The 16,253-nt window shown below is 32.6% G+C and overlaps 1 protein-coding gene across 1 annotated transcript in view; it reads left to right on the forward strand.

Moving 5' to 3' along the window:
* The window catches only part of LOC101625527 (chromosome unknown open reading frame, human C6orf10), a 62,924-nt gene extending 47,760 nt beyond the window's left edge, over positions 1 to 15,164 (forward strand). The window contains 3 exon segments of the mRNA XM_012734863.1: positions 9,403 to 9,423; positions 10,092 to 10,106; positions 14,440 to 15,164. Of these exon segments, the coding sequence (XP_012590317.1) occupies positions 9,403 to 9,423; positions 10,092 to 10,106; positions 14,440 to 15,164 (761 nt within the window).
* Positions 15,165 to 16,253: the final 1,089 nt, after the last annotated feature.

Genomic DNA, 16,253 nt, shown 5'->3' on the forward strand with positions numbered 1-16,253 from the left:
TAGATAGATAGATAGATAGATAGATAGATAGATAGATAGATAGATAGATAGATAGATAGATAGATAGATAGATAGATAGATAGATAGATATGAGGCTTTTATGGTTCTGTAATATTTCAATTTCCAAGAGAAACTGCATGATAAAAGAAAATAACACTTCTTTCTCACCTTTCAAAACAACTGGAAAAAGAGAGACTAAGGTAACTTGTGTCAAAGATTTTTTTTTTTCCATTCCAGAAATCCCTGTCTGTAAAAATATCAGTAACAATTGTATTTTCAATGTCAATTCTGTTTTCAGTGTCCACACATATTAATAACTTATGTTTGGATTTTAGCAGATACGGCAGTACCTTTCAGTAAGTATCTTATCTTTTCATCAATCTGCTACAAACTGTTTCTAATTTGACCAAATTATTTTTATGTCCCATCCATAAATATTCCTTCTTCTTAGTCAGCATCATGCCGATAATAAATAATTCAATGGAAAGAATTAACATTTGATTAAGAGACTAAAAAAAGATATTTTTTTCTAAAAAAAAAAAGAGCAAGACTTTCCAATAGCTTTATTAACAAATAAACAAATAAAACTTTCCGTACTACAAAACGATAATAAAGATATGTAATATAGAATTTACTGAATGTGGAGATCCCAAAATAGTATCAAGGAGGAACAGAGGACAAATCAGGAAGATTTTGGAAAGAGGGAAATAAATTACTGCAATTTACATTCAAACTTGTTAAAAAAGGCCTCTGCAGTATTTCAATCCTCCATACTAGATAACAAAGAAAAGGAATGACCTCAGTATATATGCTCTAGCCTACTCTGCTTTTCTATTTAGATTGAAATAGCCTAAAGCCTAACACATCACAGTGATTATTCTTTTACCACAAGAGAAATGTTCATCGCTCTTATTCCATCATGAATGTCTTTCTGGGGGAAGTTTGATGTTTCTCAAATATCTCTTTATTAATGTTTTGGGAGTAGAAAGGAAACAAAATGGATTCAAAAACTATGTTAATAAATTTTTGTTTCATATTGTTTTATTAGTTGCTCCAGTGCCTATTGGTAAGTGTCCATTTCTTAATTCTGGTGTCCTTTAGAAAATTTTCCATAGAGTGAAGAATTTCTTCCTGCCTTGTATCATTAAATAATATCTGGAAAAGAAAACTTATAAATTATTTAAAAGATAAAAATCTCTTGGGGTTGGTTCCATTAATATTTCAACTAAGAATTTATTTTCAACTAAATATAAGTTAGAAATGACCAAGAGTGTAGAACTGCATATTTATCTCTCCTAAACAGGCAAATTTTTCACTTTCCAGTTACTCTCAGATGATGACATTACCAGCTCTACTAGAGAGACCATGTTAGTCATTCTGTCCAAGAAGCAGCCCTAGAGAAAAGCTATTTTTATGTTTTTGATACAAGATTCTGAAGTTCCTCTAAGAGTTTAGTTCTTTAGCTGGTAGAGACAAAGAGTTTCTTCTACGTTCACATTACCTAGTGCAATAATTTTAAATATTATGAGAGAGCTGAATATTTTTATATAGATAAAACATCTGTCCATTCTTACTACTTTTAGCAACACTAGCACTAAACTAAATTGTATTCAAGGTACTAGATAGAGACAGGACTGATTGGGATGAAATTTCTGGTATAAACCCCCAGCCTCCTAAATTTCAGCCCCTTTCCATTTTCCTTCCACCATGTGATACCATGTGATACCATTTTTATCAAGTGACTATGTGGTACAGTGTCAGCGAAGTCTTTTGTCTCATGTCATGAAAACTGAGATACAGACCAGAAGGAGTTTCAGAAAGTTCACTCAATGATATAAAAGCAGAGAATATGACCAGCAACTAAAATTTAGGAAGTTTTCACTTTGTGTAAGACTGATTATAGTTCTTTTCCAAGCCCATCAACATGCTCTTTCATTGGAAATGTTAGTTTTTGTTGACCTCTTACTTAATTCAGACTCCATGCACTAATTGGCTATAATCATTTGCTACTGCTAAATCTAAGTGACATTTTTTTCCATGTCTTTTCTTTTGGATTTTTCTATACCCCCTGAAATTACTGTTTTTAAGTAAAAAAATCTGTGATGCAATGAATAAAAGAGGGACAATGTGAACTTAAAAAATATCCTAAAGAAATAAGAGAATTTAGCTCTGATATTTTTTAATAAAATTGGGAATGAGTAATAAACTAAGTGATGACCTATAATAATATATACGAAGATGAACAGAGACTGTGATTAGACAGTAAAGTCTACATAAAATAAAATACAAGATTTAAATAAACATTTCTAGCTTTTGAAAAGTTATAAGTTCTCAAAAATTTAGAAGACATTAGGCTAATTCAATTGATTTTGCCTGCTCTAAGATATCTACCATGAAGGAATAGGACTACAAAAGAGAATCAAGAAACTGAAGCTCTTTGGGTTTTGCACTTGTTATTATAACTGGTCCTTACTTTGCTGCATTCTATACCCTTGAAAGAAGAGCAAGAGAAAAAAGACTTGTCTTCCATAGGTTACATGTCTTACACATGCAATTTCTTAACCCACTTTAGAATTCTGATTAAATCCCAAAGATTTTCATAAAGCTGAAAAATTGAAAAGTTATCATCATACAAGTTTTAAAATTGATAATTATAAGTAAACTTTCTATACTTCAAAAAGGAACATAATGAGAGCTGAAATGGTATTGGGGTCAGAAAGAGAGAAAGAACATTGAATAACAAAAAAGCAGGTAAAAACAAATTAAATTAGTAACCTTTAAGTGATAGCTAGAATCTTGAAAGGTTATGATGTTTGCCTGGTTAGGAATGTTAATATATATATATATATATATATATATATATATATATATTAGGTAAAAAAGGTAGATCTTTACTCATATTAAACAAGCCTTCAAAAATAATCTATACACTTGGGTTTCTAAAGTGGAGTTAATAAAATTTTAAAAAGATAGCATATTCTGGGCCTTCCCTGGTGGTGCAATGGGTTAGGGTACAGCACTGCAAGCTGGCAACAGCTGACCTCTCCTGTCTCTCCCTCTGCTCCCTTCTGCAGGGTATATTTCATCAGGTTGCCTGTTCTGACCCTCTTTCTCTGGTGAATCCTCTCACTGCACCTGCATCTCTGGCCTGTACCCCAGTTCTATACATACATAAATAAATCTTTTTAAAAAGCATATTCATTATACAATTTAACAACATTTAACAAAACTAATTGTTTTACCTTTTTTTTTTTTTTTTAGCAATTGGTCCAGTAGCAGCTGGTGAGTTCTGATTGTCTTTCTCAGTTGCCTCTTGGTATCTGTAGCATCTGGATTCCTTTAATCACCTTGACTCTTTTGACATCTGACCACTTAGAGGATCAGTTATTTTCCACCTTTTTTCCTGACATTTTCTATTATTCCTTTAAGTTACATATAGCTTGGTTTATTTGCGGGAGGGGTGGTTCTTATTGTTTTGTTTTTGTTTGTTCTAAATCAAAGACCCACAGAAGAAGGAAACTACAAAGATAAAGAAAATTTCTTCATTTGGTTAAAGAATCAATTTACAAAAGGAAATGATGCTAACAAATATATGTTAAGGTCAGAGCATAGGAAGAAGCATGAAAATAGTACACTGAGAATGTATATTTCAAAGGAGCCTCTGAGGTCACAAGACAAAATGTCAAAAGATGAAAAGTGACAAAAATTAATGAGAAGATATGAGTATATAACAGCACACAGGTTGTATAAAGAAAGCAGAGAAAATACTAACTGAAATAGAGGTGAAGAGAGTAAAGTTGCTCTTTATCTTTGCATTCATAAAATTTACCATATCTAAACCTTGACCACCATTGCTGCTCAGATAACAAGGGTTAAGAACAATATTTTGGAAATCTTTTCTGACTTCCTCTCTTGAAAAAAAAATTGAATTGAAACTTGTTTTTCATAATATTCAGGCAAACTGTGAACATTTACTTGTGTTTCCATTGTCCAAAAAAACTATTTATATAAACAAATTCAAAAGCAAATATTAACAAAATAAGATCAAATAATTAAATATATGAAAAGATGTTTCATTATACTGACTGAAATAATTCAGAAAAAGAACTAATGAAACAAGACAAAAATAACGCTTAGATTCTGAGAACGGAAATGACAGTTACTCAAGGGGTGGGAAGATGGTAGTGATGTAAATTTGATCATGGTGAATGGTTCCAGAACTTTGGTAGAGGATATAGTATGGTAAATATAGTAATCAAGGTAATATGTCATAATCTTGAAATTTAAATAGTATTCTAAACCAATGGTAAGTTATTTTAAAAAGAAGATATTCCATATTCATCGATAGGAAGAGTCAATATTGTCAAGGTATCAGTTCTTCCTAGCTTAATCTTTATATTTAGCTTAATCCAAATAAAAATTTCAGTAAGGCATTTTGTGAATATTAACAAACTTATTCTAAAATTTATGTGGAAATACAAAGGCATAAAATAAACAACACACCATTAAAGGAGAAAAAATTGCATGATGTATGCTACCTGACTACCTATAAAAACTAAGAGAAACCTATATAACCTTCAGTATGGCTACACACACACACATGCATACACACATATATACACATACATATCTATATACATTAAATATATATTGCTAAAACATGATTCATGAAAGATAATATAATAAACTGAACTTGCATTAAAAGTAAAATTTTCTGCTATGCAAAAAACACTGTCAATAAAATAGAAGATAGCCAAAAACGAGAAAAAAAAATTTGTAAAACATACATTTTATAAATGACTCCAATCCAAAATATACAAAGAACTCTTAAAGTTCTATAAATCAAAACAAAATGAGATTCTGCTACACACCTATTAGAATGGCCAAAATCCAGAACATTGATAACACCAATTGTTGACAAAGATTTAAAGCAATAATAACTGTTTTTATAACTTATAGAAATGTAGAATGGCACAGTCACTTTATAAAATAATTTGGTAAATCTTTATAAAACTAAATGTAAAATTGTTGCACAATACACTCACTGGTATTTACCCAAAAGTTGAAAGTTTATGTCCATGCAAAAACAAGTACTCAGAGTCATTGTAACTTTGTTCATAGTTGCCAAAACTAAAGCAACCAAAATGGCCTTTAGTAGATGAATGGATAAATTAACTGTGGCACATGCATATAATAGACTATTATTCAACACTAAAAAGAAATGGGCTAGGTATCATGAAAAGATGATCAAAACTTAAATGCATACTACTATGTAAAAGAATACTACACAAAGTATGATCTCTTCTATCTGATATTCTCAAGAGCAAATGTATGGAAAATATAATCAGGGGTTGTCACAGACAATATGATAGGGAGAGATGAACAGGCTGAGCTCATGAAAGGACATTTTCTCATAGGAAAAATACACATTATATAATAATATGTTGATAGATAAATGTCATGATACATTTTTCTAAACCCATCAAATGTATAATACATAATGGAAACTATAGATTTAGGATGATTATGATGTTCATCTATTGCAACAAATACATCATTCTGGTGGGAAATATTGACAATGGGGAAGACTGTGCATATATAAGGACACAGACATATGGAAAACTCCTGTAATTTTCTCTTACTATAGCTGTGGGGAAAAAAATAAAATGGCTTTGTTAGAAAAAAAAAGTAGCAAAATAGATTAAAAACGTGACCCAATTACAGGCTACCTCTAAGAAACTAAATTCAAATTCAACATTACAGTAAAATGATAAAAACATATACTAATAAAGTATTTTAAAATGTAAGATTCATCCTTTTGTCAGAAACTGTACAAAAAATAGATGGCAGTCTGGATTTTTTCCATGGGCTGCTCTTAACCAACATTTGCTCCAGAATTTAAATACCCATTCTCATCCCTGATAAACATAATCCTGCATATTGTGTTATTCACAATTCCATGTTTTACTATTACTTTGTGCTTTTTATGTTAGTTTGACTAAGTGACATCCCTATAAGAGATACACTACCATTTCATTACCTGGCAACAGAATAACCTTAAATATTTCATAAAACACTGTCAGTGAGTAATATTTGAATGCATCTCCTAAGCAAAAACATTATACTTACTCTGTTTTATAAGTTTTAATGTTATAACTAGACAAAATTGCTAATGGTTAATGAAAAGTAAAGACAATTAAAATAACTATCCCTAGTGACATCAGCATCATGGCAGAAATGATCATTCTTTTTTATTTTCATTGGTTTACAACTAAAGATATCCATAAGTGAACCAAAGTGACTCTATACATTATATCAGGATGCCTGATGTACCAGTCCACCTATACATCAGAAAATGGGTAGATAGGGGCATTTTCTTGAGGGCAGCTGATCTTAAGAAGTCAGTGGCCTCTCCCCACCCCAACTCTCCAGGTAAAAGGGGACAGAGAGGATACAAAAGTAGAGATATACCCTTTATCAATTGAAAATTGTGGTTATCCATCCAGGCTGATGGGGAAATCCTGTACACAGTAACAGAGAGATAGAGATTGTTTTGAGAAGAGGTGGAGGAACCTAGCAAGTCAGTCTCCTCTCCAGAGTAATATTACAAAACACTGGACTTTTGGTAGCATGAGAGGTAACTACTCTGGCAAAGGATATAGCAACTAAAAGTAATGAGTGAGCACCAAGCTGTTTTATTGAGCAGGCTCTAGCTGGATTTCTGAATGGGGAGACTTCCATGAACATAATGAGAGGAGAAGAGGAAGGAAGAATGCAGATAAGAATATCAAAAAATACAAAAAGAAACATTTCTCATAAGACTGGGGCTTTCAGCAGATCTTTCCACTGTTCTGGAAGTTCTCCATTCTAAGAGCCTCCTACAGATCTTGGGAACCCCACCAGAGTGTCAGAAACTAAACCCAAACCTCCTCCCTCTTTGTTAGCAACCCCTTACTTGTAGCCTAGCATGCATCCCTGAGTTCAAGCTCCAACAGGATAAACTACAAAATCAGCTATAGTACCATGTTCTCTAACACACAGAGAAGACTTTGACGACCAGCCTGTTGAACTGTGAGAATGTGAACAAGTAAGGAAGGAAGATGTCAACTACTTCAAATGCAAAAGCGGAACCACATAGTCAAGCACTTACAAAAAATAAAGGAAATAGATATCACAAAAAAATTCTCCAACAATCAAAATCATAGGCTCCAAATATCACTATATAATTGATAAATAATTAAAAATATTTATTATACAGTAAAAGAACTGATCATTAAAATAAAGACATCCTACTGAATGGAGGAAAATATTTGTATAAACAAGGAGCTAATATCCAAAATGTACTAAGATCTCATATAACTCAACAGAAAGAAAACAAATACCCAGAAGGCAAAAGGATGAGAGAGACTACTCCAAAGAAGACATACAGATGGCCAAATAAAAAATGCAAATATGCTGTCACCACTTAGCAGGGAAATGCAAATCAAAAACACAGTGAGATGCTATCTCATACCTGAGAGAATGAATCAGTCAAAAGGAACAGAAACAAAAAGTTTGATGAGGATGTGGAGAACAAAATACCCTCATAAGCTATTGGTGGAAATGTAGATTGGTCCAACTTCTCCAGGAAAAAAGTAAGGCACCTCCTGAAAATATTAAAAATAAATTTGCTGTAATCCAGTAATTTCACTCCTAGGTATGTATGCAAAGGATGCAAAGACAGTAATTTAAAAGTCTATGTGCATATCCATGTTCATTGCAGTACTATTATGATAGCCAAGTGGTAAATCAAATCAAAGTCCCCCAAAAAAGACGAAGGGATTAAGATGGAATGTATATAAACAATGGAGTAATACTCAGCTATAAATGGTAACACCTTGCCATTTATGAGGACATGGATATAATTGGGTGTAATTTTGCTAAAAGAAATAAGCCTGAGATAAATACCGCCAAATCTAAGCCAATACAAATTCTAGACATTTTGACAACAAAATTTAGGTGACAGAGGGAAGTAAAGAGTGGAGGAGCCCAATGGTCTATAATGAAAGATTATGGGTGGTTTGGTGGTGGGTGTAGTGTGTAACATACACCTGAAGAGGTGTGAGCCAGTACCCCTAAGTTACATGTAATGTTGAATGTTGTAGACCAATGCTATACAATACAAGGAATTAGAAGATATCCAAAGACCTTCAGATAATCTGAAAAGATGCTTAATATCATTAAGCATCAGGTAAATGCAAATATAATCCACAATGAGCTGTCATCACTTTACATTTATTACAATGGTTATCATCAAGATAGCAAGTGTCAGTTGATGATGCTGAGAAAAGACAATCCTTGTGTTGATGAGAATGTCACCTACTGTGGAAATCAGGAGAAATTCCTCAAAAAAAAAACAAGATTCACTATATGATCCAGAAACCTCTATGTACCCAAAGGAAAAGAAAATAGTATCTCATAGAGATATATGTATTCCCATGTTTATTGAAACATTCACAACAACAAGATATGAAAACAACCCAAATGCCAAACAAAAAATAAATGCATTAAGAATGCATGGGCGGATCTTGGTCACAGTATGATAATGTAACTATTACCATGGTGTACCTTATCTGTGGAATCTGAAAAAGCCAAACTCAATAAAACAGAAAATAAAGTGGTAGTTATCAGGGGACCATTGATGGAAGGGATAGGATGAGTCACTTGTGGGCCCTCCCTGGTGGCGCAGCGGGTTAAAGCACAGCACTAAGAAGCTTAAGCCACTTCCGCATGAGTTTGATTCCTGCCTGCCCCGGAGGAGATCCACATGGCATGGCAGACCTCTCCTCCCCTCAGCAGTGTACTTCGTCGATCTGCCTGTTCTGCTCCCTGCTCTGTCTCTGGTGAAGCTTCTCACCCTTCACATCTCTGGCCTGTACCCCAGTTCTGTATGAATAAGTAAATAAATAAAGAGTACAAACTTGCAACAGTTGGTAAATAAGTCCTAGAGAGCCAATACATAGTTTAGTGAATATAGGCAATATAATGTCATTAAAACTGCTAAGATTAGAACGTGACCCAGCCACTAAAAAATAAAAAAAATATTATGTGTTATGATAAAGGTGCTAATTATCACTCTAATGGCAATCACATAACAATATCTATAGTTGTACCAAATGAATATGCTGTGTACTTTAAACTTATAGTTATACTAAAAATATGTCAAAACATTTTAATAAATTCACCAATCACAGTCTCTCTAAACTACAACAAACCAAGAGAAGAACTAAGGGAAACAAAAGTCCTCATATTTAAATTGGAATTTAGTTGCTCAGGGCATAGATTCTGTTCAGTGTAGAGTTTCAAGATCTGGAAAATATAAAACTCAATACCTATTGATATGTTTTTCTTTTTCTGTTTCAGTGGACAGTTCTGGGAAAATAAGTAAGTTTGGATCATTTATTTATCTTCCCTATTTCTGTGCCTAGGACCTTCCATGTTCCCAATTTTGTTTATATTCCAAGTTTTTCCAAAATAAGTTTTTCCAATTTTGATTCCTTCTTACCTATTTCCTTTGATAACAAAATATAATTACATTATGTAATTCTAATTATTTTCTACCAAAGATTATTGGTAGCATATATTCCCTCCTAGTGTATCACAAGAAACCTGTTTTCCATGTCCTATAATCTGTCAACAGACAATTTTTGCAAAAAAAAAAAAAAAGAGAGAGAGAGAGAATCTCGTAAAACTAACACTAAGAAAAGGAATCAGGTCAAGATAATGATTTTGTTAACTGTCTAACGATATACATTTTTCAAAACTAATCTAAAAGAAAGTGGGTAAAAATGACTTGCCAAAGAACAATGAAATGTATGAAATACAGTTGTTTGGATTTTGGTAGATTAGATCTAACTATCACAGGATTCAACATTCCCATTCACTGACTAAATGTCATCCTAAAGATAGACATCTCTGTAAAGTGGGCCAGCGGGCATGCCTGAGAATGAAACCTCCCTGGAGGTCCAGTTTGGGTGATCACCTACAGAGAATATCACCAGGTTTTGTGTAAGAAAATTCCTGCTGATTTTTCTTTTGAATTTCATTTTTAGCACTATCTCCTGTGGGTAAGTTCCTTATCTATTCCTAACTCTGATATTTTACATTGTTTATAGTTATTTTCTAGCCCTGGCTGTTTTTATTCCCAAAGATAGAGGCTTGAGCTTCCAAATGTCATTTCAAATGTCCCTATTCTCTAGAATTTTCTAATATTTTAAATAACTATTTTTTTGGAGATTGCTATAGAAGAATTAAGTGCCTACAAATGCCATAATATCTGATCATCACTGAGATTCTTAAAAAAAAAAAAAACTCCTTACTGACTCCCAGCAAAATACAACCAAAAAAAGATTGTTTTCTGAATCCCATTAGCATCTTGCTGGCAATTCATAACTCTTTTTTAGTTTAAAGTAAAGACCCAATAACCATATTAACAGGAAAAAAAATTAGTTAAGAACAAAATGTTATCCGCTTTCTAATGCCTTCTTTCTGGTGACTTTGAGAGATGATATATGTTAAGTAGCTACCATATATTGTACGGTGTTAGACATTTTCAAAAGCAGAATATATTGTTCTTGCCTTAGCCCTGTTTGGTTGCTACTTATTATCCCCCCACTTTACAGATTAAGAAACTGGCTCATATCTTTGTCCAAGGTTAAAATGCTGATATATGATGCTGTCAGAATCTAACCCCAGAACTTCCTATTTTTGAAATACTCATTCCATGTCAACACAATGCCTCCTATACTGAAGATTCAATGCCTGTTTTTGATTAGGCCTTCATCTTTATCTATAAATCAAACATTTGTAAATACAAAAATACATCTACTGGAAAAGCTATATAATTTATACAAAAGACATATAATATTTACCTTCTATGTTTATTTTCTAAATAAAGGCTTCTCTATATTAAGGTTATTTAACAAATGACTCATTCTTCAGGGAAAACAAAATATAATTATTTCTAAAGTTCTGTAAATGTGCAATCACATGAAAGAAAACAAATGTAATGAGATATATTTTAAACATATCAAACACAAAATATGTCTTCTTAATTAATCATGAGTAGTCGCATTCATTTTCTCAGTTGATACGAGGAGGGTGATTTTGTGAATGTGGGAGGAGGTGATGCTGGAAGGGACAACTTTTTCTTTTGACTCACAGTACAAGGAGAAAAAGTGTATTCAGAGCAGCCCTACTCAGACTATAGCCCTCCCACTCCCTCTCTATATGGAGAAGGTGATGAAACACTGTGTTTTTTTTACAAAAAGAATGAGCTAGGAGAAAGGAACATGGGTCGACTTCTTTCATGGAGGTGAATTTTTTTTTAGTAAATATGTTTTTAATTGCCAAGGGAAAATCAGTTTAATTTTGAAAAAAATGATTTTCTTGTTAAACATGTATTCTTATTGACAATATTTTGAATGTGTTCTTTCCAGTTGATATTTTTAGTAAAAATAAATTAAGATTAGCTCTTAACTACTTAAATTAATTCTTAATTTAAAAAAGTTAAGATGAACAATAATTAATTGTTCAAAGAAAGCATTAAGGTAGATCAACTCACCAAACTGTATCATCCTCTCAATTTCTTACCTCCACATTCAGCTAATAATATGATCTTTTAAAATGTTACTTAGCAAATATTTTAGAGTCCAGATATTTTATAGTTCTTAGTTAAGAACTATAAAAGTCTATCTTCTAAATTATTTTAGATACACTATAATTAGAATCATTAATGTGATAGCTATTTCATATTCTTTCAACTTTAAAAATATTATTCCAAATTAAAACTTAAAATAAGCCTAAATACATTAGACTAAGTAATACATCTTTAATAAGTATTTTGATTGTGTTAGAGCTTTGTTGTATAGGGGTCTGTTTGCAGTAAATGACCTTTTAGCCAAGCTGTACAAACTCTTATAGAAATTAGGAGGTCCAAAGAAAGAAAATATTTATACACTACTTGGAAATACTGAAAAAGGGAGAGAGAAAACTTAAAATTCAGTAGACTGATGATTCGTGGCTTATTTCTATAATATAAAGTTGAAATAAAAGTAAATTTCATTCTATGGGATAACTAGGTTCCTGTAAAAAAAAAATCCTATCATATATAATTGCTGTTGCTTCTGTTCAAGATAGAAGATATGCAAAAAATTATAAAATAAAGCAATCGAGGAAATGAAGATACTGCTAGAAGTGACTGAAGGTATTTTTCAGGGTAGTAGAAAAAAAGAATAAAATATTTTAAATTCTATAAAATTAGAGTTTAACTAGAATAAATACTAATAGCTTCATGAATCCTATTTCAATAAATCTTAGGATACTTAATTTTGAGTAACTATATGTAAGAGTTAAATTAAAAAGGATCATATAGTACTATACACAGTAGTAAATAAATAAATCATCCCCTTCAAGATGGTGAAACTAAAATTATACATGTAGTAGGGAATGTCAGCTTGTTTAGGATACATTTTATGGGATTTCATGGCTAGAAACTTCTATGGAAAAACATGCTTGTACTCACCACATCACCCTATCCCACACCTCTAAACAAAACCAGTGTCCACGGGTAGTATTGTCAGATATCAAAACATGCAGTACTGTTTCTCAGTGCAGAAAAGTCTGAGACATACTATTACTGATTTTTCATTAGAAAATTAGAAATGGATTAGTCTATAATAAAGTGGCAGTGTTCATGAATGACATGAAAGAAGAAAATAAGTAGAAAGACTCAAATCATTACTGCATGATTTCTAAAATTATTTTTATTTTGTTGTCAAAACTTTTAAAATAACTAAGAGAAAATATTAGAGAGCACTGGATTGCAATATCCCTTTTGATTTATAATTACCTTGTTATCAAATGCATGTATATTTCATTCTTTACAACTGGTAAATTCAGTTGTGTATGTCCCTTTTAAAAACATCAACAACTGCATATACTGAAAAGTCTTATATGTCAAAAAAAAGTCAAGTAATGAACTTTTAACTAAGAAGTCTTACTGTGATACAATTCACCATCCCTTTGTATTATGTAGTTAGAACTAAGAATGCCTTGTCTTGATAGATAAGAATATTTTTGCCATAGTATCTCATTCAATAGTAGTAATAGCCAATAATTATTGACTGATTTCTGTCTGCTATGCACTATATGGGCATTTTACTTAATTAATATTTAATCCTCATAATACTTCTGTGCAATAGTTACTAGTGTTGCTTCCATTTTACATAAGAAAGTTAAGTTTACCCAAGATCACCCAGCTAGTTAGGTGTGGGCAGGGCTTGAATCAGGGTATCCCTCAATGCCATGCTTCTTAAATAACTCTACAAAGAATTATTTGTAACAGAGTAACTATGGGGTAATTGAGTTTCTGTACCTAAATAAACCCAGGTAGCAGGAATGCTAAACTCAAGTATTCCTATTTAGCTTTGAAACTCAATGTTCTTTCTACTATATTAAATAATAGATTTTCTCAAGGCAAGACATGCCTCTATTATACTTATATAGCCAAAGCTATATAAGTGTCCCACAATAGCATAGATATGTGTATATTTTCTTAATTCATGGAGCCAAATCGCTAAAAAATATTGCAAAAGCTAACAAATTCAAGTTTATTAGCTCATACATAAATTAGGACATAGCAGAAATGGTTATCTATAAATGATAAAAGAGCTCTAATATTTATACAAAGTGAACAGATATCATGAGACACCATCTAGGGTACAGATTAAAATTGAATTCTGGAATCTAACTACTCAGGTTCAAATGCTAGCCACTCCTGCTAACTACAGGAGTATATTCACATTCATTTAAACTTTCTTTGCTTCAGTTTCTTCATCTGTAACATGGGGATAACAATATCTACCCCACATGATCATTGTGAGGATTAAATGAATTAGTACAGATAAGTGTTCAGTGAGTGCCTAGTATATGCTAAGCACTCAAAAAATATCAGCTAGTACTATTATTATTTTTGCATAAAAAGTACTTTTTTTAATTTGGAAAAACATTTTTTGTGAATTTCTTTTTTTTTTCTATTTTAAGAATTATTGCTTCTTTCCACAATTTTCTCTAAAAAGAATTCCATCCTCAGAATATATACTGTTCTTTAGCTATTATCATTATTCACTAGCCATAATATATAGAATAAATGCAAGTTCATTCATAGTACATTTTACCCTGTCTTTCATTCATCTTCCAATTTACCAAAAATAATCTAGCATGTTATCAATACATGCTATTTTTATGTATAAGTTCCACTGTTTTATATTTTCAGTAAAATCTCAAGCTGTCTCCAGTTTTGCAGTTTTGAGAAACTTAAGATGATTATCAGAGAGAAAAGAGTAGGAATGCAGAGAAAATACTTGGTATCTGAACAGTGTGCTTTTGTCATGTGCTCAGTTATATTTCCAGGTTACATGGATAAAGAATCTGCAAACAAATCTGACTCCAAAGCCCAGATTCAAAGAAGTGAAAGTGTTATAAAATCTCAGAGTAACCAAGAAGAAAACAAGACAAAACTACAGAAGGGGATTTTATTCATGGGTCCTAATGAATCCTTGACATCAGCACACAAAATAGAGCCAGAAGGCACAGTGAAAGAGGCTGAATTGGAGAAAGGCAAGATAGGAGTACAGGTCAAAGTAAAGGACAGTGATGCCACAATGCTCAAAGGACAAGAGGCCCAAATAAGGGAGAGTGACATGGGAACACCAAAAGGAGAGGAATTTCAAGAAAAGAAACATGAGGCTGGGACACCAAAAGAACAGGAGATCCAAGTAAAGAAGAATGAGCCTGGAGTACTAAAAGAAAAGGCCCAAGTGAAGAAGAGTGAAGCAGGAACACCAGAAGGACAGGTGACCCAACAAGAGGAGAGTGAGGCTGGAGTGTCAGAAAGAAAGGAGGCCCTAGGGAAAGAGAGTAAGGCTGGGATAGCAAAAGAACAGGAGGCCACTGGAAAGGAGGGTGAAGCTGGGATACCAGAAGGACAGGAGTCCTTTGGAAAGGAGAACGAGGCTGGGATACCAAAAGGTAAGTAGTCCCAAGAAAATCAGGACAGTGCTGAGAATAATAGAAAGCAGGACAAAGAAAGGGGAGATGCAGAGACAAATAATATAGAAAAATAATACTAAAAAAAAAAAGAGGTGGTGAAGAAAAGGACAAAGTCCAAGGAAAGAAAAAATCAGAAGTCAAGGATAAAAATCATGCAGATCAGTAAAAGGCAAAAGTTAGTAAAGAAGAACAGATGACAGAAGAATAAAGACAAATACAAGGAAGGATATAAAACAATTGGTTATTAAGATTTCTATCCTCCAGACACAAGTCGTACCTTAGTCATTGCCTAATATGGACCCTAGTTACCTATTTCCTTAATATATCTACTGATTTTCTGCTTTTTGGAATTTTCACCATTTTTAGAGTTCTCAGCACAGTTCTTAACTTCTGATATTATGTTATATAAGTTGATAATTAATTGGTCATGAAAGACTGGACACTTCTGAAAGAAACCATTTTGATTAAAGAAATGTACGAAAGCTTCCTTTGAAAAGTATTATATATCTGATCACCTGACAAATTAAACATCCAGTAGTTCTTCATGATGAGTCTAACATTGCAAGTTGCTGATCTAGCAATAAGAGTATGCAAAAATGTGTTGTCAGAGTCCCTACAATTAAGTAGCTTGTAAGACAGCAGTATGATGCATGTTTATATGACATTTCTTAAAAGTTAAATCTAAGTATCAAAATGTAGTTTAGATAGGCAAAATAATACAAGTTAGCAGTCTCTTGTAATGAAAAGGTAAAGGACATAGCTTCACAGAGCAAGGAGTGACTTACGATATGTCTCAAAGACAGATAAGGTATTGACATGCTGTGTGAATTAGAAAGAGGACAAAAAGACCAAGAGCTAAAGACTGGTATTTCACACTGTGGCAGGAGGCTCATGAGGAGCTTTCTAATGTATACTTCTGAAAAGGAGGGCTAGAGGGAGATTCCAAAGGCATTTGAGAAAACAAATCAGGACGTTATCATTTATTCCTCAGGAGACTGGAAGCCTTCTGGGATGTTTAGGAAGGAAATTGAAATGAAAAAGCTTACTTTACAAAAATCATTGATCTTGTGATTGTGATAATTAGACTGATGAAGAGAAATGTTGTAGGTAGTCTGTAGTCCAAAGTACTCAGATAATAAAGGCAGGACAAAGAATACATAGCA

Source organism: Condylura cristata, unplaced genomic scaffold (assembly GCF_000260355.1).
Source record: "Condylura cristata isolate star-nosed mole 26May11 unplaced genomic scaffold, ConCri1.0 scaffold00080, whole genome shotgun sequence".
NCBI lineage: Eukaryota > Metazoa > Chordata > Mammalia > Eulipotyphla > Talpidae > Condylura > Condylura cristata.